This window comes from Poecile atricapillus, chromosome Z (assembly GCF_030490865.1).
Source record: "Poecile atricapillus isolate bPoeAtr1 chromosome Z, bPoeAtr1.hap1, whole genome shotgun sequence".
Lineage (NCBI taxonomy): Eukaryota > Metazoa > Chordata > Aves > Passeriformes > Paridae > Poecile > Poecile atricapillus.
This window is the reverse complement of record NC_081289.1, coordinates 24,543,406-24,569,117: the sequence shown is the minus strand read 5'-3', so window position 1 is coordinate 24,569,117 and position 25,712 is coordinate 24,543,406. Positions and strand designations below refer to the sequence as shown.

General features: G+C 42.5%; 1 protein-coding gene and 1 long non-coding RNA gene across 2 annotated transcripts in view; one reads left to right on the top strand and one right to left on the bottom strand.

Moving 5' to 3' along the window:
- Nucleotides 1-1,191: 1,191 nt before the first annotated feature.
- LOC131573066 (intestine-specific homeobox-like) lies at nt 1,192-24,299 on the bottom strand. The gene is made up of 5 exons (XM_058826658.1): nt 24,128-24,299; nt 16,564-16,806; nt 6,136-6,287; nt 2,123-2,233; nt 1,192-1,428 (listed from the first exon to the last, which is right to left on the bottom strand). Exons 1-5 carry the CDS (start codon nt 24,297-24,299, stop codon nt 1,192-1,194), a joined length of 915 nt encoding a protein of 304 aa, XP_058682641.1.
- The window catches only part of LOC131573067 (uncharacterized), a 30,742-nt gene continuing 21,365 nt past the window's right edge, over nt 16,336-25,712 (top strand). Inside the window, exons 1-2 of the long non-coding RNA XR_009276124.1 lie at nt 16,336-16,492; nt 16,637-16,770. This is a non-coding gene — a long non-coding RNA (uncharacterized LOC131573067). The remainder of the gene's footprint in view (nt 16,493-16,636; nt 16,771-25,712) is intronic.

Genomic DNA, 25,712 nt, shown 5'->3' with positions numbered 1-25,712 from the left:
AAAGCAGTCATCTGAAGTTGCATGATGTGAACACCACAACTAATTTGTGTTGATGTAATCAGTTAGGTGTTTAAGCTCTTTGCTGGAGATGAAGTTTAGCCCTGTATCTGACCTGAGTGTCCTTCACTGACTGATAAGATGACAGGGATGAAGATGATAGAGCATTCAGGAAAAGGTCTTGTAGAAGATCTGTAAGAGTAAGGATACAGTATATACACTGCAGACAGTGGAAGCAGAACTGGACCCTGAATAAGCAGGGGAGAGAAAAGCACCATATGTTGGAAGGTGATGAGTATTATGTAAATAACAGGGATAGAGACGTTTTGTAAATGGGCAGGCTGATCTCATTATTTATCTACAATTAAACTAAACTATGGGGTCATATCATCCTATTGAATCTAGCAGATTAAACTCAGGCTGTCTCCTTTTGTTATTGTTTTTGGGGGAGTTTTGGAGCTTTCTTAATTTAGATCAAAAAATGAGAGGCTTCCTCATAAGCATTTTAATTAACCAGCTGAAGAATTCTCTTGCCCCCAGAGACTTGCAGTACCAAATTCAGAGCTCAGACTGTTGTATTTCAGCCCAGATTGTGTTTGTGTCCCTTTATTCAAGTCAAAAACATAGACAGCAAAACAACTTCCCCCTCCCCGCCACCAACTGACTACTTGGAAAAAAAATAAGGTATCTTCAAAGTTTGATTTTTGACCTAAACATATTCTTTGCAGCAGCCCAGTACTTGAAGACCAGAATGTAAGAGAAAAGTGACCAAAACCTGCAGAGAAAAGCACTTTTATCTGGACCTTATGCCTATGCACACTTTATCCCAGGCACCTTTCCTGCCCCAAGGCATGAGTGCAATAGGGTCATCCAGTGTCTCATGGCTGAGTAAAATCCCAGTCCTTCCACAGGGCTGCTTGGTGCACTGTCCCGCTGGGGAGAGGCTCTCGGTTGAAGCGCTGGGTTTCCATGGAATGTGCTGCTCCTCAGGGAGATGAGGAGCTCCTTTCTGGTCCTTGGTGCCTCTTGCCCACATCCATTGGGCTGCGGCAACTCCCGGCAGCACTCCTCCAGCACGGCGACCTGGCACCACTGCCACCCATCATCCCAGCAGGTTTGTTCAAGGAGAGGAACCGCACACCTTCATGGAGGACACGGGGAGAAACACACTCCCCAGACAGCCTGTGTCCTCCTCTAAGAGGAGCTGGCACAGATACTGCTCCTTTCCAACTTGTGGGGTAGCAGTGAGCCGTAAGGGGGCAGGACATTGAAGAGCAAGTATGGTTTTGGGAAGGGCAGCAGCTCCACGTGGTGGGGAGCGAAGGAGAGCGTGCTGGGCAGCCGGGCAGTTGTCAGCTGTCCTTGCAGTGGTGAGTAGTATCCCATGGCAGGAAAGGAAGCAGAGAGCTTTCTTGGCATCAAGCTAGAAGCCTTTCAAGAATAAAAGCGTAGTCTCAAGTGAATTAATATGGACTTAATAAGGATGAAATTTACAATCAACCTTATTTGTTTCCCTGGTACTCGCTAATTAAGAAGAGAAGTTTAGAAAAACAGACTTCCTAAAACCCAGCGGTGTCTTGTCACCCAGGACACAAAACAAAATACCCTTTTTTCCTAGTCATGAAAATCTCCTGTCAGGGAAAGAGCCTGACAGGCTCTGCTGTGTGGCAGCCTAAAAAATAACAGTCCTGGGCTGCTAAAGCATAGGTTGAGGGCAAAAAGTGCTGGTCAGCCTAACCAAGGCTGTATGTTGTAAAGAGAAAAGAGAAACATTGATTTGTGGCTGCAAATGTCTTAGGTCCTCATTTCCAGGAAAATTCTGATTATTAAAACATTCTGAATTAAAGTATGGTTTACAGGGAAGTGATTTAGAAGCAAAATGGGGAAGGACCACCCTACAAGAGACACCTCACAGAATATTTATGGAACAGGTTTAATTCTGTGAAGAAATGTGTTATTTGATCAGTGGATTGATGGTGGGGTTTCTTGTCATTGTATTGCCAGTTTTGTCTTTTCCAGTGCTCCTTCTCTGGGATAGTCCCATGGGATTACTGGTGGAGTGACTACCTGGTGAAGGATAGCTGTCTCTCTCACAGCAGCTTTATACAAAGTGTCAAATACTCACTGTTATATCTGACTTGGGAGCAAATTCAACTTCTGTCATATGCTGAAGGCCACCAAAGTTCCCGAACTTCTCATGTTTCCTCCACTTTGCTCGCTGATTCTGGAACCAGATCTGGATAAAGGTAAGAATGAAAAGGTACAGAAATTAACAGAGTATGAAGGAGGAACTTCTCAAAGCCAACTACTTTCCCTAAACTCTGAGCATCAGAAAACACTGACCTCCAGTTTGGCAGAACCAGGGGATGAATGTAAAGTAAACCCCTGGGTTTGACAGAGCACTTTTCACACTTTGCATAGCATATGGGATCGCTGGACTACCGTGATACCCTGTCTTCTGTTGTGGCTCACAGAAGAAATAGGATCACCCTGTTCAAGGAAAGACAGTTTTCCAGGGCTCTCTGGGGAAAGCAGATCCTTCTGTGGTCAAAGCTGTGCAGTGGTCAATGCACACAGCATTCTGTGCTCCTTAGAAAGTGTGACATTTCATGACAGAGCTCTTCCACCCTTGGAGTCATTCCAAGTGAATAGACTGAGAAAAGATCCACCTAGATGTTTTGCTGGGCTGCAATAAAAGTCTGTCACCTGTGCAGATGTAGTTACAGGGTTCTACCTACATTTAGCTGGTAGCATTTGGAAATTCACATAAGGGACCTAAGTGAAAGACCCAAGGGGATCACTCAGCAATCTGAATATGTTGTCTGCCATCTCTTTTGCACTAGAAAACAGACAACTAATTTTGTCTGGGGAGTTCCTTTCATCTGTCAGCTGATTTGACCAGTCTGTCTTCTGGCAGAGGTATAAATGTATTTATTGTGCCTCTGCAATTGTTCATCTTGCTGCATTGCTGTGGAAAGTTGAAGCCCCCTTCAATTTTAGTTTCTAGCTTGCTAAGGGACTTGCTGTTTGAATGTAAGCAGGTGGTTCACATGAACACGAAGTGTTAGTTATTGAAGCCATGTGTTACTGGACGTAAATAAATATGTATTTTGAGCCAAATAATGAGCATCTCAGTTGTTTCTGCATCTCTCAACCAAGAAGTAATGGGAATGTCAGGAGCCCTTTGCTATATTGCTGATAGTTAGCTGCTATTTTGCTGATAGAAGTATCTGGGGTTACTGAGAGGACAGTTCTGTTTATCTGGCTTTGCATGTGTCTGGAAACTGCTTAGTGTGTATGAACTTCTCCATTCCCTTTCTACCATGCAGGAGTTATATGATGAAACAGCACCATTTAACACTCACCAAGTGATAGAGGGCAAAGGGGGCACTCCAGCCAATATTCAGTCTCTGAAGTGCTCCTTCTAAAATCTGCACGTGGAATAAAGTTCTAACTTCATGGACTTACTTTTTTATAACTAAAGGCAAAGATTTTAACACTTTTCAGACCAAACTTCTCTTTTTTGCCCAACCAGCTCTCCAGCACCCTTATGTCTAAAATGATTTCTCAATACCCAGCATGAGTTCTTTTTATTGTGTTTTAAACCTACTCTGCGTGCTCTGTCTACCACAGGTATCATACCTTTATCAACCAAATACACAGAATCACAGAACCATAGAGCTGGTCTCAGCTGGAATGTATCTTTTAAAGAAGATCTAGTTCCAACACTTCTGCTGTGAGCAGGGACATCTTTCACTAGACCAGGCTGCATAAAGTGCCATTAAGCCTGACTTTGAACACTTCCAATGATGGGACACCCACAACTTCTCTGGGCAATCTGTTCCAGTGTCTTGCCAATATCACCATAAAGAATTTCTTCCTCATACACAAAGTAAATCTACCTTCTTTCAGTTTAAAACTGTCACTAATAATCTCACCATAAAAAGATGAGTTTGGCAGTGTCTATTTTCATGAACCAGTGCTGATAAGCATTAAATATGTTACATTTTCTTTAACTCTCCATTAACAGAATATACAGTCCTTTTCACAGTTTTGCCAAAAATCAATGTTTGTCTGACAGGCCACTCATTATCTGCTTGTCCTGTTTACCCTTTAAATACTGACGTAACATTCGATTTCTTCAAGGCCCCTGGAATGGAATGTCTCCCATGCTCCAGAACTGATTAAATATCAACACTGATGACCCAAACTGCTTCTCAAGCAGTTTTTTCAGAACCACTGGAGGTAAGTTACTTAGATGTGTAGATTAAAAATTATCTGTCTGTAGCAGCTGCTGTTCAACCTTATCCTTAAAGAAAGTGCTGCCACCTTACCTGACATATTTCCAAGGATAGAGCAGAACTTATGAGAGAACATCTCTGACATTTATGCACTATCATTGACAGTCCTACTGTTTCTATAACGGAACAGATCAGTAAAATTGATCACTTTGGATTTTGTTGGGTTTTTTTTTTGTTCTTAATTGACTTTAATTGAGTTTTTGATCCTTAATTTTTCTGATCAAAGCTTTGGCTTGCACCCTCCTGCTTTGCTTATTTATTTTTTATAATTTCTTTTTTCTTGTGTTTATTCATACAGGATTCTTAACTTTTTCTGTGTAACACATGTAGTTATACAATTTCATCTATCCACTTAAGCTGTTTCACAGCAATCATAACTTTTTTTCTTGAATGGAAGACAAGATTTTTCACAGTTATGAAGGGTTTCATTTGGTCACTGAATGGGTGTTCACTTACTTATTTGACAGTTAAGTTATATTTCTGAGGTGATCTGACTGACACAAAGCTTTTAGCTTTGTCAAAACTGTTATCTCAAAGTAGCAAGAGCACATTCTTTGCGTGCTCACACAAATTCTCTGTGTGCTATTTGACTTGTGTGACAAATGCAGTCAATCAAAACTATAACTTGAAACTTGAACCCAAATTACTGCTAATTTTTAGTTTTGTGGCTGATTTCCCTTTATTAGCCAGGATGAGGTCAAAGACAGAATTTCCTGTGTCTTGTATAACACTGTCTGGATTGGGAATTTGCCATCTGCACTTCATACATGAGAGACTTTTTACCTCTTTCATTTACATCTCAGGTTGATGTTACCCATAATAACTCATTTTTATTTTTCCCCATAGTGATTAATTTTTTTTAAACAAAAACATGTCTGGTTCCTTCACATTTCATTGTTCTGTGGAGAACATTGACTGGCAGCCCAGCTTGTGTTTTATGCTGTTGGAAATGCATTGTTGGTGTACTGGTATTGCTAATGGGCATACTGTGGCAATGCAGGTCTAATTCTCCCTGTCACCTAACGATGAAGCAATATCATCGTGGCTAGTCAATAGTCCCAGGCACGCCATAGTCAATAAACAGCTCTGTGTTGAACTTTGATTGTTAGAGAGGGATATGTGCAAAAAAATACACCAATGACTATAGCACTGGGGCAAGTGCAAAAACTGTCTCAAGCAAAAATCATCACAACAGTGCCTGGTAGACACCACCAAATGCCAGTACAGAGTGGAATGTACATTTTAATGTAGGAGATTTACTATGCAGTAAGAATTTGACATCAATTTTTAGCTCAGTCAGCAACATTATATTACAACTGGGGGAAACTGGATTAGTTTCTGTGCACTGAAATTATAGCCAGGCCATTTACAGCCTGTGATATCAAAATACAGAACACTAAGAAGCACTTCCATTTTGGCAATTATTTTCACATTTTTTGAGACTCTGTGGAAGATGGATGTGGATGACAGTTTGTACTGGATGAATATTAGCCTATAAATGGTTGATAAATGATTAATAAATATTTCCATAAGTGGCTGCTCTGTTGCTACAGAGTCCAACAGGTTGCTCATAACCACCTGTAACTCCTATTTGCTATGCATTTAGTATGCTGGGAGCTCCTGTTAACCCTTTGATTAATTCCATTTGGTTAGTCACAGCTGGGTGACAAATACTTCTTTCCCTATTTGTAGGAAGAGAAGAGTGATACTGGCCTTGTCTGCAGGGTAAGAGAGAGGTCACGTATCTCATTAGCATTGCCACCCAGGCACAAACTATTAAGCATGCCAAATAATGAATGAATTGCAGTGAACATAGCCTTTTGGAGACACACAGTACCTGAACTCTGGCTTCTGGGAGGTTTATCTTTGCTGCCAGTTGATTGCGAATATGGACATCCGGGTAGTGAGTCACTTGGAAAATTTTCTCCAGTTCCTGGAGCTGCTCAGCTGTGAATGTTGTCCGAATTCTTCGTTTCCCTTTCCTCTCAGCTGTGAAAACCAAGGAAAGATGTATTTCTTTTTACAGGAAAAGGCTACAGGACCACAAGAAGATTCAGAGGTGCAGCAGTTTCTGTAAATTGCTCTGCAGTTGGGATGGCATCTACCACACCTTCTAGATATGTACTTATCACAGGTGACTGGCGCCTGCCATTCTTTAGCAGACAATGTGAATGAACTTCTTTATCATTAAAGAAATGAGTCAAAAGTGTTCATTTGCATTGCTAATTCCATGTATACAACACATGTCAACAGCTACAAATGCCTATGTATTTTAACCACACTAGCCCTGCAACGAGTTTGTCACCAAAGTCCTTCAGTGTTGGACCAACCATCAACCCCTGAGTGACTGCTGTTCTCTTCTCATACCACTCATACAGCAGCAGGGATAGCCAGCAGTTTAACTTTGCAGTTGCAAAGAAAAGGTGTTTTTCTGACTACCATTGTGTTGTGAGGACTTTCTAAACAAGCTTAACTTTAACTTAACCTTAAGAGTAAGGCATTAGAGCCCATGCAGAAGTTTAGGCGCTGTGAATTCCCAAGTAGACTCCTAGACTGCAACATTGCTTCACCTGTTGTGGTGTGATCACAGAAAGTACTTCCCTCAACACTCCTATAGTGTTTTGAAAATGCCCTCCTACACCAGGATATTTCATTTCAATCATGAACTCTGTATAGAACTTGATGTAAGTTAGAATGAGGTCTCTGTTGCTCCAAAATGATGCTGAAGGTCTTGCAAGGAAGAGGAAAAAGCAGCTGCAGAATATGGAGTTCAACCCCATTCCAAAGCTGGACTCTTCTCTGATTGACAAATGGAGTATCTTCCCACTGACACTGAGTGACCAGTACAAAAAGCCACACCCCAAGCACTGTGAATCACAGGGTTTTTCTAATGAGCTTGGAAAACTGATCTGACCAGAAAATGACATATTTCATTCTGTAATCAAAACCTCATTGTGACTCTGTTGACAAAGAAAATAAGGATTAAAATATTCTGTTCATCAGCTTGGTACGAAGCAGCCCAGACACAACACCATTGTGAATATTTCATCTTTTCTAAACCTTCTGGGGACTTTGAAAAGAAACCAGTCATGCAAGAATAACTGAGGAGTGTCATTTATCATAAACACTGTCAATACTACCATGTCTCAGAAACAGCCTAATAAAGCTGATGTCCAACACAGTTAAATCCATATCATTAGACTTTCTACCAGCCTATCAAAGTACTACTCATTAAACTGCAGCACTAGCTTTAGATTCAAGAGAAAAACAGAATTTCCACTGAATCTTGCTGGCACTACTGGGGCAGAGCTTTGAAATGAGAAATATTCCTGTGTGTTTATGCTGAAGGTATAAAGGGCACCTTCTCCTAAGAAGCCCTGATTCCATTTACTTGAACCTTCCCAAAAGATTACTGTAAAGGGGGTTTATTGCTATATGCAAGAAAAGGGAAATATCAGTGCTGATAGCAGAAATCTTAGGACACTACATCCCCTGGAGATAAGATAGGGTTCCCAGTTCATAATGCTGTTTCTTGAGGATTTTCACCTCACATTTACTATACAACTTACTATACTCTGTCCTGCTGGCACCTCAGAAACGTCCAGGACTAGAGAGCACGGCTTTAGAGAGAACAGGCATGAGTTCCTGGTGTCTCATACCAGCTTCTTGGGTATGAAAATGACCCAGATAACTTGGTGATGAGCAAAAGAAACTCCCCATTAGCTCACTCTAAATCTTTCACATTTTTCTTTCTGGAAAGCTGAATTGTGTTGTAGACAACTCTTACATAAGGGGAGGGTCTGCACAGCGCTCAGAAGTATCAATCCTACTGAAACCAGACTTTGCAAAGCTGAAACTCATGATGAGATTGAACAAAATGCAGTAACATGAGGTCAGTTATGGGCCAGTAGAGACTGAAGGACAAATTTTGATTTTGACTAGATATGAAATGAAACTGCTAACAAAGTAGACTCCTGTGAACTAATCAAGGCTTTTGCCAGCAAGGAATATAGAAAAGTGTATTTTTTTAAAAATAAGTAATCAGTCATTCCATTTTTAATTTTTTTAAAAACTATTAAGAAATGCAAAAAAATCTGGGACTCAATGTTAACATTTTGTCTTGCAAGATTAAACTTTTTCCAACTGTAGCTTTGATAGTTCCCTTTGCCTTGGGACCTCAGCTTAGAGATCCCATAGCAAACAACAGCATTCAGAATTACAGTCTAATAAAGAATGTGGGTGGAAGATGTAGGACTAGGAAGTGTTGGAAGTGTGGAACTTTGGCTTTTCAAATGTGGCTCTAGAGTCTCTGGGGAAATAAGACTCTGTCTGAGTTTCCTGAGCTATTTTTTATGTAAAAGCTGGGGATATTCAAGTGCGCTTTTATGCTCTGTGAAAGTCATTTGCAGGTTAGCTGGCTGCTGAAACCAAGACTGAAAATACAAGGCAGCTAAATATGTCAGCATTTTCAGATGCTTAGAGATATAGCTGTCTATACATTGCCTTACTGTTGACATTGGAAGGGCCAGATCCTCCACACTGATAAAGCAGTATAGCTCCTTTAAATTCAGTATCAGGCTCATTTGTCCTCTGCAGATCTGCTTTATTACTAGGTCAGACTTGGAGCAAGTTGGAACATATGAACTTTGTAGAAATAGAAATTCTTCTTGAAGGTGCACAGTGGAAGGATGAGATCAATGACTACAAGTTGCAGCAAGGAAAATTCTGGTTACATACGAGGTAAAACATGTTTTTATTATGAGAGTAGTCTGATGTGGGCCAGGAGAGGCTGTCAAGTCTCAGACCTTGCAGACACTCTGAACTTGACTGGTCAAAAGCCTAGGCCACCTGATTTAAGCTAGCCCTGCTTAGATTTGGGGTTGGAAAAGTTAGTCTCCAGAGGCCCCTCACAACTTATTTTATTATGTAATCTCTGACCTCCAAATAACGACATGAATTAAAGCCCCCCCATCATTCCTTACCTAAAAAGTAAGAGAGCTTACAGCATTAAGGCCTTAAACTAAGCACAACTCAAAGCATCTGATTTGCAGTTGCTTATATACACAGTTCTGGCATATTGCAGCTTATTTCCACTGTCCAGTGTAACAGAGTTTCAAGAAATTCAAGGTATGAGAAAATCAATACTGATGACTACTGCTCAAAGAGGTTTTTTAACATTTGCATTTTATGACATAAAAGCTGCACAGCTGCAATAATGCTATACTTGGGGAAAATGTCTTCTGGACTACATTCTGCAGTAGGCAAATTGCCTGTGGTACGCCTTGCACTGCTGTTTCTTAGCTGCATATCTGAACCAGCTAGAAAAATGCTGCCTCAGGGAGATCCGTGCAATCGTACCCCCCATTTGTACTTACCCCAGTGGCAGCTAGGACTGTATCAAGCCTACTTGGGCCATACACTGGAAGGACAAGGAATTAAAAATGCAGGAGAAGGGCTGGAAATCAATGTTAGCATGTATTTGCCTTGAAGTAAGTAATCTAGGTAGATGAAGATTGGTGGGACCAGTTTATCTTGCTGCAATCTTCCTTGTCATTTCTGGACAGACACCCTCTCACAGTATGTGACAACCAGATACAAAGATTCTGCTTCTTCTTTGACAAGGAGAAAGCAGTTACATAAGCAAGTGGCTTTAGCTATATATCCTCACAAATACATTTTTCTCTATGTAACAAAGGTGACTGTATCATTTGTTTCTCAATAAGAAACTATGGTGTGTTGAAATAGAGCCTCATTTTATCTGGTTAAGTTCTGTTTCATCCTTTTTTGCTTTTTTCAGAGAAGTTCCTCTCTCTCTCTCTCTTTGTAATTCAGATATGTGGATCTCCCAGACAGTTCCTTCTGGCTTTTCTGAATGTTGTTTTCCTTTGGTGATATTCTGCTCGTGGCAGACAGCCCCATAGCCAAAACCTCCAGTTATTACAGAGAGTTAATGGCATCAGGACAAAACCTGTTTGTCTGTATAAAGGGATGTGCCCATGGCAGTCCCTCTCCAAGTGAAAGAGTGGGCTCATGGCTTTCAAAAGAGCTTGTGCTGCAATATTTAGGCATGAGTACTGCAGTGTTGCTAATCTTTATTAAAGTGGTTTTCCAGCCTAAGAAGGACTGGCATAGCCAGTGAGACTGATCCTAATTGGATGGGTACAATATGCTCCAGATAGAGCCTCCTGCTTGTAAAACACAGCATTTCATGTCCAGCTGCTGCCTCTTCAGGCATTGACAAACTTAATTCAGAGAAGCACAACTTGAACTTTTAAAATCTTGACCTCCTCCCTTCAGTCCAAAACTCCTTCATATAGAGTTGCTTCCATCCTGGCACTGGGTACAGTGCCTAATCACCTGACAGCAAGACTGAAATGCAGAGAGAAGGTACAGAGGGTGTGAGCAGGACTGCTAAAAATACCGGGCTAGAAACCTGTTTAAGCAGGCTGTACGGTGGTGGTCAGGGGAGTTTCTTAAGCCTGCTTGTCAGAGGAGTTGGCAAGGAGTAGACAGTATGCACGAAACCATTCATGCAGACAGTTTGTTGTGGAGGATTGTGCACACCATCAACCTGAGCCCCTGGTGAATTTAACCTTTCCTGTCTGCCAGCAAAGTGATGACAGTTTTTACAAATTCTCTTGCCTGAAATGGTGGTGTGCATAACTCTGGCATGGCCAGTGGTCAGCAGAATATCTGAAGGATGAAGGAAACCATCAGGTCTGTACCTAGGGCAAAGGTCATGCACATTCATGAACTCCTTCAGGCCAATGTGGATTGCGGGTAGATTCATGTGTAGGTTCCTCATGCAGCTAAACCTGAAGCTTGATGCTTGACACATTAATTTCAGTGAATGTTTGCCATAGTCAAACCTCACCTTAAGAACAGTGGCCAGCCTAAACCAATAATGGTTCTCATCAAAGAAAACAGGTTCCCCATCACTCTCCCCACACTCTCTGGTCCAAAACCCTCGTGAGAAACCAACCATTTGGAAGAGGGAGAAAGCTGAGCTTATTGCAGGTTGCACAGACAGCCTGCTTTCTTCTTTATTCCTGCTCTTTGTGGCTATTTGTACCTGCAAACATCTAGACACCAATCAGGAATGTTTATTTACATCTCTGCCTCTGCTGTTTCCCTGTTAAGCATAAAGGGCTTGCTACAGTAAGTAAAAGACCTGCCCTCAATCTCAAAGGACAGCAATTAACAGTACCGTATCCTGTGTCTTTAATGAAAAGTTCTAGGACAATTTTGGAGAAGCCAATAAATATTTATTAAGACCTCTGAAATTAACTATTCATGATGTGCCATCAGCTTTACAAGTGGTCATATTATACAGATTCTTCTAGAAGGAACAAATTAACCTCTGGGTCCTGTGTAAAGTACCCTTTTGATCCAAAATTCCCAGGAAAGAAGGGGCTGCTTGAGGAAAGCATTGAATGTTAACAATTGTTTTAAATAAATAAAACTCCAAACCCAAAACCCATGAAGAAACAACACAAAAGGAATTTATTATAGTCCCCAGCTGCTGACAGCTTTGCTTTCTTCAGTGCTTACTTGTACCAGTGAGACTACTATGCGAACAGAGTTTGAAGGGTGAGAGTAAAGGATTCATGTTTTCACTTAATATCCAGGGTGTCATTATAAGCAGTCAGTCTTCAAAGAGGGAGGAAAAAAACAGGAATCATCCTTCAACAAGTAAACCCACCAAAACAAGGTCAATGACCTGGGGCATTTCCAAGTGTATATAGAGGAACATTGCACTTTAGAGACATGGGGTTGCAGGGACTATTCACACAGATAAACAAAAGGCTGGTAAAACAGCTAATGGCAGCCAAATTATATATATGGGCATTTCTTTTCTTTCCTCCCACTTTTCCTTTTCATTTAGAATTGTTTCCTTTTGTTCTGCAGGACAATGGGATGCTTGTGCCCTTTCTCACAGTCCCACTGGCATATTCTGGGCAGCTGATATTTATCTGGGATTGTGATTGCACAGTGCTTCGTTGTCTCTTGGGTGTTTCAAAAATGCATTAAGATAAGTCATATTAAGATAAGCATATTGGGGAAAAGACTGTCTGTGAGAGATAAACCATGCTGTTTCACAGGGGTACATGGATTTGACCATATTGTCCACAAATGAACAGTACTAGTGAATTTATTACTTCAGAGAAAACACAAACATTGAGCTAAGGATGTCTGCAACTGGCATCAGTACAGAGGGGACATGACTTATATTGCTATTCTTCCAGAACTGAGATTATCTCCATTTCTGTTGCCTTTATGAAAATTGCCACCAGAATTCATCAATATGCTTTGGGATAACAGATGCTATCATAACAATAAAACAATTAGATTAATAAAAAGATCCCTGAGCTCCCAGTCAGCAATGTGCAGAGGATTTCTGCTATGGAAATATTTGGGTGATGCTGACTCATTAGGGCAGCTTCCTCTACAGCAAATAATGAAGACATGAGCTGCAGGAAGTAATGTGAATCTCTGAACCACGTGTGGTTCACAGACTGAACACCTTAGTTTCTGGTGGAACTAGGAGCCAGCTCTGTTTATTGAAGCATGATCTATGCTGTCCTTGAATTATTGCCCAGAGAAGAAATCCCACAAGACCAGACATCACCACTGAGGGTGATGCCTGGCTTCTCCAAGGCACTGACTGCTCCTTTGCTTGAGCAGAAGACTGGAACCATTACCTGTGTGCAATGCTGGGCACACGCACACAGTGCCTTTGGATGTAGTTACACTGCACACCTGTCCAATGTATACAATCAGACCCAGCATGTGTAAAAGACAAAAATGATTGCCCAGGAGGATCTAAACTAGGCTGGAATCTTCTACCTGGTAATCTCCACCAGGAGATCTAAACATGCCTGACTAAACTGGACAGATGATGGGCCCCTAATCTGAACTGATTCTGATCAGGGCTCTGGAGCTGCCAAAGTGAGCCTGCTGTCTCTCTGTCAGACAGAGCAATAAGGGGTTGGTAATGCAGCCCCATTAACTGGCTCCTACACAATGAATTTTCCCTAACTGCTCCTTAAGAGCAGACACTTGGGGAATGCTGCCACACATCAGGCAGGCATGGGGGTATGTTATCCTCTCAGGCTCTGGTGCTCCACTCTTCTGAATAGGCAAGCCAAGTCTCAGGGGGGTCAGACAGAGCAGAGAGAAGTAATTAAAAGTAAAATGTGAGCTTAGGATTTGGGTGTTTACACAGACAGGTTGCTGAGAGGCAGACCAACAACCACTAGAGTTTGCCCTGCTTGCTCTGAAGTTTTGAGTACCTTGGCAGTGATGGTGGTTGCACGTGGCAAAGGGGCTGCAATGACTCATCTCACAGAAGCTGGCCCAGAGTCTGAACCTGCAGCTCCAAAGTAAGGCTTTCCTTAGAATGATCTTCTAAAACAGATTTTATCAAAGCTGTTTCTCCTTCTAAAGTGGGCTTTTTCAATGCTGCTTTCTAAGAATCCAGGTTTTCTGAAAAGGCTCTGCTGAGCTTTTCATGCAGAAGGCCACAGGTGAAAGCATACAGCATTCAGAATGAAGGCACCCAAATTCAAATAAGGGTTTAGCAAAACTAAATGCCAGTGTCAGCATGTCTCTAGCATATGAGGGCTCTTCTTTTTTTGCTTACAATGCAGCCTCTAAGTTCAAAGTACAAGAGGCATTGCTTCCTGCAAGTGGTTTGTGATAAGGGCATAAATCTATTTAGCTTAAATGACACTGCATTTCTAAACCGCTTAGTGGCAGAAGCCATTTTGTAGGAAAAGAAAAATTTTAGGGAATTGTTGCAGGATGTCCTGGAAATAGGCTCCAAATCCATATTCAGGGTCACAGTTGGAGTGTTCTTGCTACCTCAGACCAAATGCCCATGAAGGAGGTTGTTGTCGAAGCCTCCTCCTCACCTTTCTCCTCCTGTGCACAACAGCATCAAAGCCCAGCCTTCCTGCCTCCAAGGTGATTGTACAGCCCGCCTGATTTCTTCTGTTCCCTGACAACTACACAGATGTGTGTGTCTGGATAGAGCCCAGGGCCCTTCCTCTCAAATCATGAAGGAATTTTACACCAATAGACGTGTGCTGAGAGGGAGAAGTGAGGGAATGCCCTGCCAAAGGCTTCTGATGTCTTCACATCAGAAAGGTCTCACGCTGCTGAGGCTGGTGCTGTTCCTCTGAGTGCATAATGGCGTGGTCGGTGTGGGTGTGAGGGAGGTGCTGGGGACACCTCCAAGGATACACTATGGGCATTTGAGACTGCCAAAGTGCCTTGTCAGAGGACCCATAACTGACCTGTAGCTGCCATGCCAAAAGCATTTCTGAAGTACCCCACAGCTGACAGGTGCATAAACAGAAGTTAATTTGCTATCAGCTTGAGCTGTCAGCAGGACTACAGACTGCTTCCAGGAATGATGCAGTCTACTCTTCCTGCAGGTGTTGTTGCTGACTTTGTCCAAGAAAGGTGATACCTGCCACAGCCAGAGGCAGGAGAAAAAGAGCTGCCAGCTCTTCCCCCATAATGTAAAGTGGAAGAAGGAGGCTGAAACTTGAGATACAGGGAAGTATTTTAAACCCAGGCCTCCAGCTCTCTGCTAGGAATGACACAGTGCATGAATGGGATCCAAAACATCATTGTTTGCACACCACGGGGAAAATGTCAATCCTGTGCTTTAGGATTCTCCCTCCTTCTTGAGCCAGTTTCTATCAAAGGCTCAGCAACTGCAGGAACCAGTAGCCTAGGAAATGGCAGATCATTAAACCTCTGCTTGGCTTCAAAACCTCACTGCGATGAGGGAACAGAGGGATTTTGTTTAAAACGCCTTTAAAATACACATTGCAATTGAAGGGGGCTGCTCATGTTGGCTCAGGTTTGTGCAGGCAATTACATGCTTCCTCCCCTGCTTTACTGATGAGGCTGGTACCCACCACGGTGCTGGTCAATGAGGCTAAGTGCCAAGTCAGGATAGCTACCTCCTGGCTGGAAATTCCCTCACATCTGAATATTCTACTTTTATACTCAGAGGCAACTCCAAGAGCCAGATACATACAGCCCTGACTCTTCTGTGAGGAGGCAACATGATTTAGCCCTGCTGTCATGAGCTGTGTGCAGCTTACAGGGCAAAGAAAAGCTAAAATTTCCAGTTATCTTACATGGCTTCTCCCTGCATCACGACTGACGGCTGTCTTGTGGTAGAGGAGGTGACAGCAGCTTGTCACAGGACTCATGTGTACCATAGCAGCAGTGGCAGAAACAAGGATTTTCTTTCAAATGTATGTCACAGAAAGTGTTGTTTCTCCTGCCAGCTTGCAGAGTATGGAGCAAGGATGATGTGTGGATCTTAGGAAAGTCAGCTGAGTAACCCCACATCTGCCATCTTCAATGGACTTAAACGGAATGCCCACTTTCCCCTCAAGTAAATAATAACAAACTGCAAAAAACACCTTTCTGCTGCTGCTGAAAACATGTTTTCTGGAGTGTAATAAGAATGTCTGTATTTAGTTTTCCTCAAAGTCAAAGAACTTAGAGGAATTCTCACATGCAGCTAATTAAATGCCCTCTGTCTGTTAGGAGCTTGTCTTGTTCAGATACCACATATCCTGCTTAGCCTAAAGTCTCTGTGCAACATATTGGAAAAGGATATTTGTGCTGTCCAGTGCTTTGGCTAAGAGAATAGACCGTTGTTTACCAGTGCTCATAATTAAATTAACAGATTCACCAACATGGCCAGAATTGAAAATTGTGTCTGACGCATCCTGCCAAATCTACTGCGTATCACTGGTTTGCTGGTGTGCATGCTGATGACCTCTTCATCACCTGTACAGTGGGTCCAAGGTGTACAGAACACATTGAGCTGACTCGGCTTATTCACCAGCCTCTCTCCCCACCTTGTGCAATGCACATTCTCCAGGAAACGGGCATTGCACAACCCTGGCAGTGAGGCTCAGAACGTGCTAACTCCTCACACCCTGAGCAGGAGGGCAATAAACACCCAAAACAGTCCCTACCATTAACATTGGTAGAGTTGGTAGGACTGAGCTGGAACTTCAGCTCAAACAGTGGCTCTTCAGTCTTCTGATGGCAAGAATGAAGAATGAAGACGTGAGTCTCTGTGACTCAGCCAGGAGCTATGGCCATCTACTGTGACTCAGCCAATGGAAACATTTGTAATGTCTGTTGTTTATCACCATGTACGTAATTGCAAGATAACAGTTGTTTTTTGGGGCATTGAAGGGGAAAGTCTGGGTATGGAGGCACTCACCATGAAGTGGATGGTCCACTGGGAAACCACATAGCTGATCTTCCTCTTCCTCATGTTTTCTTTTGCCTTCCAGACATTCACGTCCCGTGTCCTCACCCAGAAGGGACACTGGGTTGGCAGTAGGCCTTCTGCAGTGAGCTGCCTGAACTCTCCTTGCTTTGGCCATGGGTGCAGCACATGTGGTGGGAAGAAGCATTTTGACTGAAGGTAAACCACAGTCAGACTGTCTCTGGCTGCTGGAATCTGTGAAGGACACAGCACAAGACAGCTTTGAATAAAGCAGCCACCGTTAAGTGCACCTTCCAGTTTGTGTGAAAAAAGTGGTCTGGATACTATGCCATTCAAACCTGATCATACTTTAAATGGCCTTAATCCTTCTGTGCTGTACTTCAATGCCAAGATTACCCCATGTTGCAGACACAGGATCTCAGTGAATTTGACCCCCACATTTTGCCTGTTCTCTGCTTCCTTCCATGTTAAAACTTTCAATGGTCCTTATGAGAGATTTTTTAAAAGGACCGTAAAAATAAGGAGACATAACCAAAAGATGGAGAAATCTCAGCTTCTCTGTCAGTATCCAAATTAGTGGCTGCCTTTCTTGAAGAACATGGAAGTGAAGTGGATATTGAGCTGCTCTGAAAATCTGTCAACAAGATTGCCATGGAATTTGCTGGACATCAAATGCTTTTAAAAGTCTGGTCCTTTCTTAAATATCCCTGTAGATACACCTACCCTAGAGGAAAATGGGCCAATGAATAGGTTAAAAGTCAGTGTCTTCCCCAATTCAGGTCCCTCTGTCCTTTCCTCTCCATCTGGGCTGCCTGCTGCTCTGATTTAGGCATTGGACAATTTTAAAGGCAGCCTTTGCCCAGGCTGTCAACATTTCCCTCTGTGACAGATGACACTGGTGATATCTAGGAAGGTACTAACAGCCAACTCATCTCTGTGAAATCACCTGCATGCTCTTGTTGATAGGCCAAACAGGAGAAGCATGTGTTGGCCTATTTCCATGAAGTGCAGCTGTAACATGAGCTTAGATTTGAGATGGACATTATAAACCATCTCTAAGGTAACTTCACCTCCCTTTTCTATATTACAGCCTTGCCATAAACCCCGATGCTGAATGTTCAATGTGCTGCCTTTGGTAGTTGCAGTCATGGCTCAGTTGACTCTCCAGAGACAAGACATCTGTATCTGTGCTGCTTTAATGGCAAGCCTAGAATTTGCTCCAGTTCTCCTCCCCACCTGGATTTCTTTGCTTGGAAAGACAGAGTAAAAGGCAACACATAAACATAACGTACCCATTAGAGAATTTAGGTTTCATGGTTTGCATGGTCTGGGAGCAAATATAACAGTACAGGTCTGTCTGCTATTATTGCCAAAGAACATTAAAATCCTAATGTTACAATGGACTGCACCCCTGAGCAGTCTCCCACATCTAGACTCTGGGGTTTGCTGCATCTGTGGGTGGTCCCCTCTACCTTCTCATATCTAAAAGGTAGCAGGTGTGAACCACTACAGACTGTGCTGGAAGAGACTCCTTAATTTTTAATGCATTTTACTATATTATATTAATCATATCATATCATATCATATCATATCATATCATATCATATCATATCATATATATATAGTCACATCTGGCATTGGCAAAACATCTAACTTTTTAGACTTGTTAGAGATTTCTTTTCTCAAACAAACAAGTTCTATTTGAAAGCAGCTTTGGAGCAATGATCATTGTAACATCTGGAGACAAAGTACCCAATTCTGATTCTCCCCTCAGTAAGAGCCCACACAATAGGAATTTTATAGAGGGTTGACACTTCCATGAAGAAAATGAGGTTGTAAGAGCTCCAAACATTGGACAAAGCTTCATTTCAATAAAGAATAATTGTCTAAATGTTATCAATTTAAAATATCACCAATCTTTGAGTAACCTTCTAAACACAATTACATGTGTACAGTCATGTGGACCTTAAAAACCTGGCCCACCTCTGCGTTTGAGGCACATTGTGCAAAACAGGAGTAATTTTATTCCTTTAGTATCAACTAATTTTGAGTTTTCTGGTGAGAAAACAGGTGAAGTTTTGAATAATATTTGTGGGATAAAGGAGAAGGACAGACCTGGGAATGGTTACTAGCATAAGGCAGGGGTTAAATAACAGATGATCAGAGGCTATCAGTACTGGCATAGGTTCTTAGCCCAGGATTTCTATCTCAGTCTCCCATCCCTAAAATAAGGACTAGTTGCACTCCTTTGCTAGATGTGTTGCTGTGAAAATTAATATGTTACAGAAGTGATGATGCATATATCCTACAGTAATGAAAAATGTAAGGGCACCTAAGCAAGGTGCTCTTATGGGGAGTGATTAAAGCTTTCTAAGAATGACATTAGCATTTCCTAAATTATAGAAGACTTTTCATGTCTTTATTCTTCATATACAACTTTCCTCCCCAAATTTTTTCCCTGAGATGCTCACATACCCTAGTGATGAGCGCAAGTTACGTATAAGCACAGCAGTGAGCAATTACAGACTGAAGTAGTAAGAACAGGGAGGAAATGGAAGACAGTCCTAGGCAGATGGGAAAATGCCAATGTCTCTGTGAACTGGTGAAAAGGAGTGGGAAGATCGGTTGTTTGAGATCAAAGAAGTATGAGCCTCAAAGATAGGGGAGTTTTTCTGGAGGATAAGATTGAAGGTAGATGATACTGAGTTTATAGCACATAGAAGAGAGTTAGGAGCCCCAATCTTGTTTGTATTGCAACCTTCTCTGGTGTTTATTGTTCTGACCAAGTAAAGAGACTGCCTGAAGTGGTTGTTCTTTAGGCCAGCTAGAATTTTTTTGGGTACACATTCTTGTGACTCCAGCAGGGAGCTCTGAAAAATAGCTATGAACTGACACAGGGCAAAACTTCCTCTAGGGAATGTAGTTTTCTTTTTTTTTTCCTCCAGGGAAGGCAATGACATTTCAGCCTAGCGCAACACGAGATACTTGTTACTGTCATGAACAGAAATTACTTTGACTTGTGGCTCAAAATGGTCTTTTTGTCTTGACTTTCAGTTGCATAGGAAAGGATGGACAATTTCAGGCAAGATAGTAGGGTATTATTTTGAAAGCAGGAGGTTATTTCAGATGACCTAAGTTCCATTTAAGCCTTCTTGTGTAATCACTGGAGAGAGACAGACCTGTGGAGGCACAAGGTTTACGATTTTAGGGTCTTACTAAGGCTGTGAACAGGGAAGAGTCTATCACTGAGAAACAAAAGCATCTTTGTATTGTGTTGTTTTTCTATTTCTTCTACATATTTTTTCTTTCTTTCCTATTTTTTTTGCTTTTCAGGTTTATTGGTTTTCCTTGTAATAGGTGGGGTGAATTGGTCTTATTGGCCAGATGGTGTCTGTTCAGTTAGATTCCTTCAGTTTGTTTCCTCTTTAGTGATAAAGCTGGGTGGAGTGTTGCTAAAGGTGAACAATCATCATTTGTGTGTAAAGTGGTGGTTGTATTCCTGTTAATTTGCATATCATTACCATGATGGAGCATAACACAAGCAGAATGACAAAATTACCGTATCTGTTACTGCTTTCACTATTAATTTCCCAGGTGTAACACTCTTATCCCAAGCTTTCCATGACTTGATAAAGGATCTCCTGTTGGTGAAACCTCACTAGCAGAAACCAGGGCAGTAATGAACAATCACTTCAGATGTTCAATTTCAAGTACATTAACATCCAGGTTCCCAGGAATTTCAGAACAATTTTTTTTTTTTTTCCTGAAACAGGCCTGATATTCTTCTGTGTTTTAAATGACAGAGTTGGCACAAGGAGATCAGCACACACTGGGTGTTTAATTGTGTTCTTTGCAAAGGCCATGGTTACCCTTTCTAGGCACTGTAACAAAAGGTTAAGAGGAAAAGCACAGACTGCATACTAAAATGTCTTCTTGTCCATTATTTGGTTTTTATTTGGTAAGAGTCTTCAGTGATTTCAACAGGCTTCAAAAACTGCAGCTCCACGTCCTCCAGCTGTTGTGTTTGTGCAGAGAACTCCCCTATGACTAACACTGCAACCAGGAAGCCAAATGCTTCAGAGAACACTGCACACTCCTTATTCCAACTCCCACTGGAATGACACTCACAAAAACATATGAACTCAGGAGTCAGGCCCAGAGATGTTCCCATACATGATGAAGCCCCAGCTTTTTGTGAGATTGTGCTGGCACTGTGCATCACAACATCCTTTTTGTCAGAGACTCAGAATAATTTGTTAGAAGCAACTTCTAGAAGTCATCTGGTCCAGCACCCATGGGTTTTCTTGGGAATCTTGGCTTGCACCCCTTATTTAGAATCATAGGTTGGAAAAGACTTTTAAAGTCATCGAGTCCCAACATTAGATCACCAAGTCCAACCATTTCTGACATTCTGCATCTTCTGCTCCCCCGGTCCTACCTATCTCCTCAGCTCACAATGTCTAGATTTAGACTTCAGGACAAGAGTGATCTTGGTACTGAGACTGTCTACATCAGATGGTAATTTCTGGCCTCAGTATTTGCCCTATAGTAGCCTATGTGATGCCATATGGATCTTCCCGTCTCTCATATGAGTCATGGCTTTGCTCAGATAAATACCATATGGTGCTGTGGGGAATGTTCTTAAAATCCATAGTAAGATATAACTAAGCCCTGACCTGTAGTACTTCCTTCCTTGCTGCTGCTGAACTGTAACGAGAAAGCAGCTGGATCTGTATCCCATCCTGGAATTTTCAGCAAGTTCCCTAGCTCATTTCAGTTCCTTGACCTTGGCCAGCACCGAGCCATACTAGATGTGGCTGATTATTTACACAATTTTTTTAATGACAATGTTATATGGTATGAAGCTGAATGACTTAGATGGAATACAGCAATTATCCCAAGATGTACAGCACAGAGTATTGTGCTTCAGAAATAAATATAATTTATCTGAATAAATCACAGTTCTGATCAGAAAGCAAAGGGTAATAAACTTAGGTACCACATTCTTAGGTAAGAAACAAATAATGAAAAGGTTTTAATTTTTTTTAAGCTTCCTTGATCAATCAAAAACAAAATACAACAACATTCTGGAAGATTTCTACAGCTTTCCTGCTTTCCCACTTCCAATAGCAATTAAGTGAATCTTCACGTGTATACACCATTTCCTTTAGTTAATATTCTATATTCCCTTAAGTCTATGAATTCAGCCTTGCTTTTTAGCAGGGGAGAGAAGGGTCACTATATTCTCCTGCTACAGCTACAGTCTCTGTCTGGTGAAGCAAAGCCAAAGGCAAGGCCTGGTAGTTCTGCCTGCATTGCTTTCAAGATGAAAAAATGACTGTATGCTCAGGTGGAGCAACTTGGGGTGAGGCTGCACTGGCAGGGCAGTAGTGCAGTCCCAGGAACCCACCATGTCCTGCATGCAGATTTGTCAGACCCCTGTGCTTGCAGCAGCCAAGACACACTTAGCTAAGACCACAGCGAAACGGGGCTTCGACATATGCATTGTTTTGAAAAAAGACTTAATACATAAAGATCCTGTCTCTGCTCCCAGAGAACACTCTTGCGTTGTTGAAATCCAGTTCTGTGGCCCATGTGGTGAACAAGCACTGACTGAATTTTCAGTGGTGTTATTTGTCTCACTTTGGATCCTGTGGCACAAAGCGACTGCCACGGGCTCTCAGGAAAGGACTTTCAGCTCACAAAACCACACTGCCATGGCTCACAGCAGCATTTCTCCCCCTTCACAACCTGGCACCTGTGCTCCTTCAGCACATGGGCCCCACTGCACCAGGAGCAGCCATGTCCTTGTCCACCCTGACAAACTACCAAGTTCTTGCTTCTTTCAGGACTGCTGGTCCAGTTCCAGCCAGCAAAAGCAGCTTAAGGAAACCTCCAAATGCTCCAGTCCTCCAATAGTACCAGTGGTGAAACAGGCAAACAACACTTGCCAAAACCTTCAGCAACCTCGTTTTTATCTTTGGAACAGCTTTTTCTTTGAGAAGGAAGCTGTAACTCCAGATGACCTGGAGATGTTCCCTCCAAACCCCAGTTATCCTATGGTTCTGGGAAAAAACAGCAGAACACTATCTCTCTTCCCCATACACAAGTTTCCATGGAAAGCTAGTTACCGGAACAAAGGCAGTAGTGGTATATTCAGCCCCAGTGCTGTGAGGTGAGTGGTGGGCCGACTGCCACATGGTGAGGAGACGAGTTATCCTGTGTCAGAGATGAACAAAAGGAAGTCCAAATCTTGGGCAAAGCATGACTCAGAGTCAGTGTTAGGGTGCTTGTGTCCAACCCCAGTAACCAGTTACACTAGTGAGGAGGTTCCCTCCCCATTAGGTCTTGTTCGCTTTCCAGTCCAGGTCGGTATCCAGTTTGGACATAAAAAAAGAAACTATGAAACCATGCACATAGGCAAATAGTTTCTTGGACTAACAGACTCTTGGAAAAAGACTCTCTCCCTTACTAATGAGTGGTTCATCCAGTGTCCTGGGAAATGGGGTCCTGATCCATTTAAAAAAAATCTCTATATTATAAAAAATAAAGTGTAGTATTAAGCTTTGTTGAAAGCAGTTGAGTTTGAGATGAGTGAAAAATTTTGTGTCAAAACTACAGGTAATTTTTTGTTTAAGTGGATCTGCTTGTATACATAAAGTATCTCTTTTTCATGGAAGATGCAGATTGAAAAGATGAAAAAATACTAAATCCAGAAAATGCTGGATGTTGTACTTTCTTTAACCAAAGAAGGAGGCAATTTCTGTGGGGGTAAAAGTTCACTCAAGGCCAGAGTAACTAAACTGTGAAAACTATAGTCAAAAAGTCTAATGCACTTGCTGGTTTGCTAAGATCAAAGTTATGCAAGTTTTCTACTAGCTGTTTTTATTTCGCTCATGAAAGAACCTAGTGTCCATGATGATAAGAAGAAATTATTAAACATGTATGCTTTTTTATTCCAGCAATTGGGTTCTAAGACTCCTATAGGTACCATTTCCCTTAGAGATCGTTTCTCCTGCTAGAGGGCAAGTGGTCAGATCTATCAGAAAAGGGTGCTGGTATGAGATTTGACTGTAATTTTAGGCAACAGTCAACTCTTGATATAAGTGAAACTCCGAAAATTTTGTTAAGTTTCAGCAGTCTTAGGCTTCCTGAGTGTGAATGCCTTCTTATGGCAGGCATTTATCTGTTTTATTCCCCCCTACCAGATAACAAGAGTATTGTTTTTCAAAAGGAAAGATGCTGTATTTTTTACAAGAAGCACTCCTCACTGAAGAGAGCTACCTGAAATAACTTTTCATGTTGCATACTCACCTCTCCAATGACACTGGGGCCTTACAACATACAAACCCCCAGTCTGATCTACTGCGAGGTTGAAAGCAAATTATTTTTAAAATATTATTTCTGTATATATAATGAATGATTTGTACCTGATAAGGGAAATCCCAAATTCCTACAAAAGTTAAAGAATCGAAATTCCACACAATTAAACCCGACAGCTGTAGAGATCAAAAAGCAAGGAGCGCTTTCATTAAGAGCTATAACTGGTACTTACCAAAGGCCACCGCTGACCCTGCTTTTAGGGACTGAGGTCTCTCGGCGTAGCTATTCCTGTTTCTGGTTTCACTGCTCAGGACACTGCTGGCAGAAGGTTTCTTTAAGATTTCCTCAATGGAGAAGGACAGGCTGGGCTTCCTCTGTCCAGCACACACCCGGGGGTCCGTCATATTCCCGCCAGGGTGGCACACAGGGCGGCACACAGGGCGGCACACAGATCGGCACACAGGGTGGCACACAGGGTGGCACACAGATCGGCACACAGGGTGGCACACAGGGTGGCACACAGGGTGGCACACAGAGCGCTGTGGCGGTGCCCTGGCTCTCGGAGCACGCCGAGGAACACGCGGCTGGCACGGTGCGTGTCTCTCCCCACCCATGCCCGCTGACCCGCGGCAGCGCTGCGAGGAGAGACAAAGCCGACCCGCAACTCAGCACACAGCCCTGCTGCTCGCTGCCGATCTCCCCGGGACCAGGACCTGCACTCCCCGAGCCTGGGGAAGGCAGTGTTGGAAGTGGGGGTTAAAAGTCTTACCAACCCCACCCACTGCTGAGCATTCCCCCTGCCTGTCGGGCTCACGGAGCTCTCGACAATCGTGTGGCCATTCCAGGAGGAGCTGTGCTCCTTGCAGACCCAGGAGAAAAATCCCCTGGAAGAGTTGCCTCTTGTTGGTAAATCCTGTTTGTGGGGAAGTTATCTTCCTTTTCTGCTTTCAGGCTGAAACCTGCAAAAAGTCCACTGGATTTGCACCATTATGGAGTTAAGAAAATAATTGGCTGAACAAATACTTGTCCCTCGGGCCGTTTACCAGCAAGAGAGACAACCTGTAAACTTCTCTTGCATACAAGGAGTTGTCACATATTAAAAGCTTCCTCACCAGCAGTTCCCAGGTTTTTTTTTTCAGCCATGCCTCCCTAGCAATCAGCTTTGGTTCAGATTCTCTTTTCTTCTATTGTGAAAACTCTTTGAATTTCTAAGCAGGTGCTTTTCAACATCATCCCATCTTATCAGTGACCGGAGAAAAAGAGATGGCCCTTCCAACACATGTACGGATAGGAATTACTGCCCTCTACCCCCTACCTACACTTCTAAAGAGAAAACGTTATTTTCTTTCCATCCTGAGCTATGAGGCAAGGTAGCTTGATAATCATCCCACTAGTTGCTTACGCCTCTCAATTAGGCATCCAGCACAGCGGGAGATTTCCTGGTTAATGAGGGTGAATACCTGTGATTCCTCTTCTGACCCACTTCTATCTTCTTGTTAATTTTTATTTTGGGGAGAGTGTGGTTAGATACACTACTGTTCCTTACCTCTCCCTCCCCCCAGGGGCATTTCTTGCGTTCTTCTGGGATTGTCCCTCACCTTTTAAATTGCTATGGTCGTTTCTCCCTTTCCTGCTGGCTCTTCTTTGTGCCTTCCTTATCAGGCTCTTATAACTGTGTTGGCAGTCCCTGCCTTATTTGTCCAGTGAACTGACAATTCTTGAGCTGATATCCCATCATATGACCTTTTCATGGAGTTGAGACCAAAATTACTGTGTAACCAGGGGGCAATAAACCACACCTGATAAGATGAAAGGCT

What these genes read in the sequence shown, in the direction of transcription:
- LOC131573066 (XM_058826658.1), bottom strand. Translation starts at nt 24,299, where the DNA reads ATGACGGACCCCCGGGTGTGTGCTGGACAGAGGAAGCCCAGCCTGTCC. An exon ending in AGTGGACCATCCACTTCATG is followed by an intron (nt 6,288 to 16,563) that starts GTGAGTGCCTCC and finishes TGGTTTTCACAG; the next exon opens with CTGAGAGGAAAGGGAAACGA. An exon ending in TCCCAGAAGCCAGAGTTCAG is followed by an intron (nt 2,234 to 6,135) that starts GTACTGTGTGTC and finishes ACCTTTATCCAG; the next exon opens with ATCTGGTTCCAGAATCAGCG.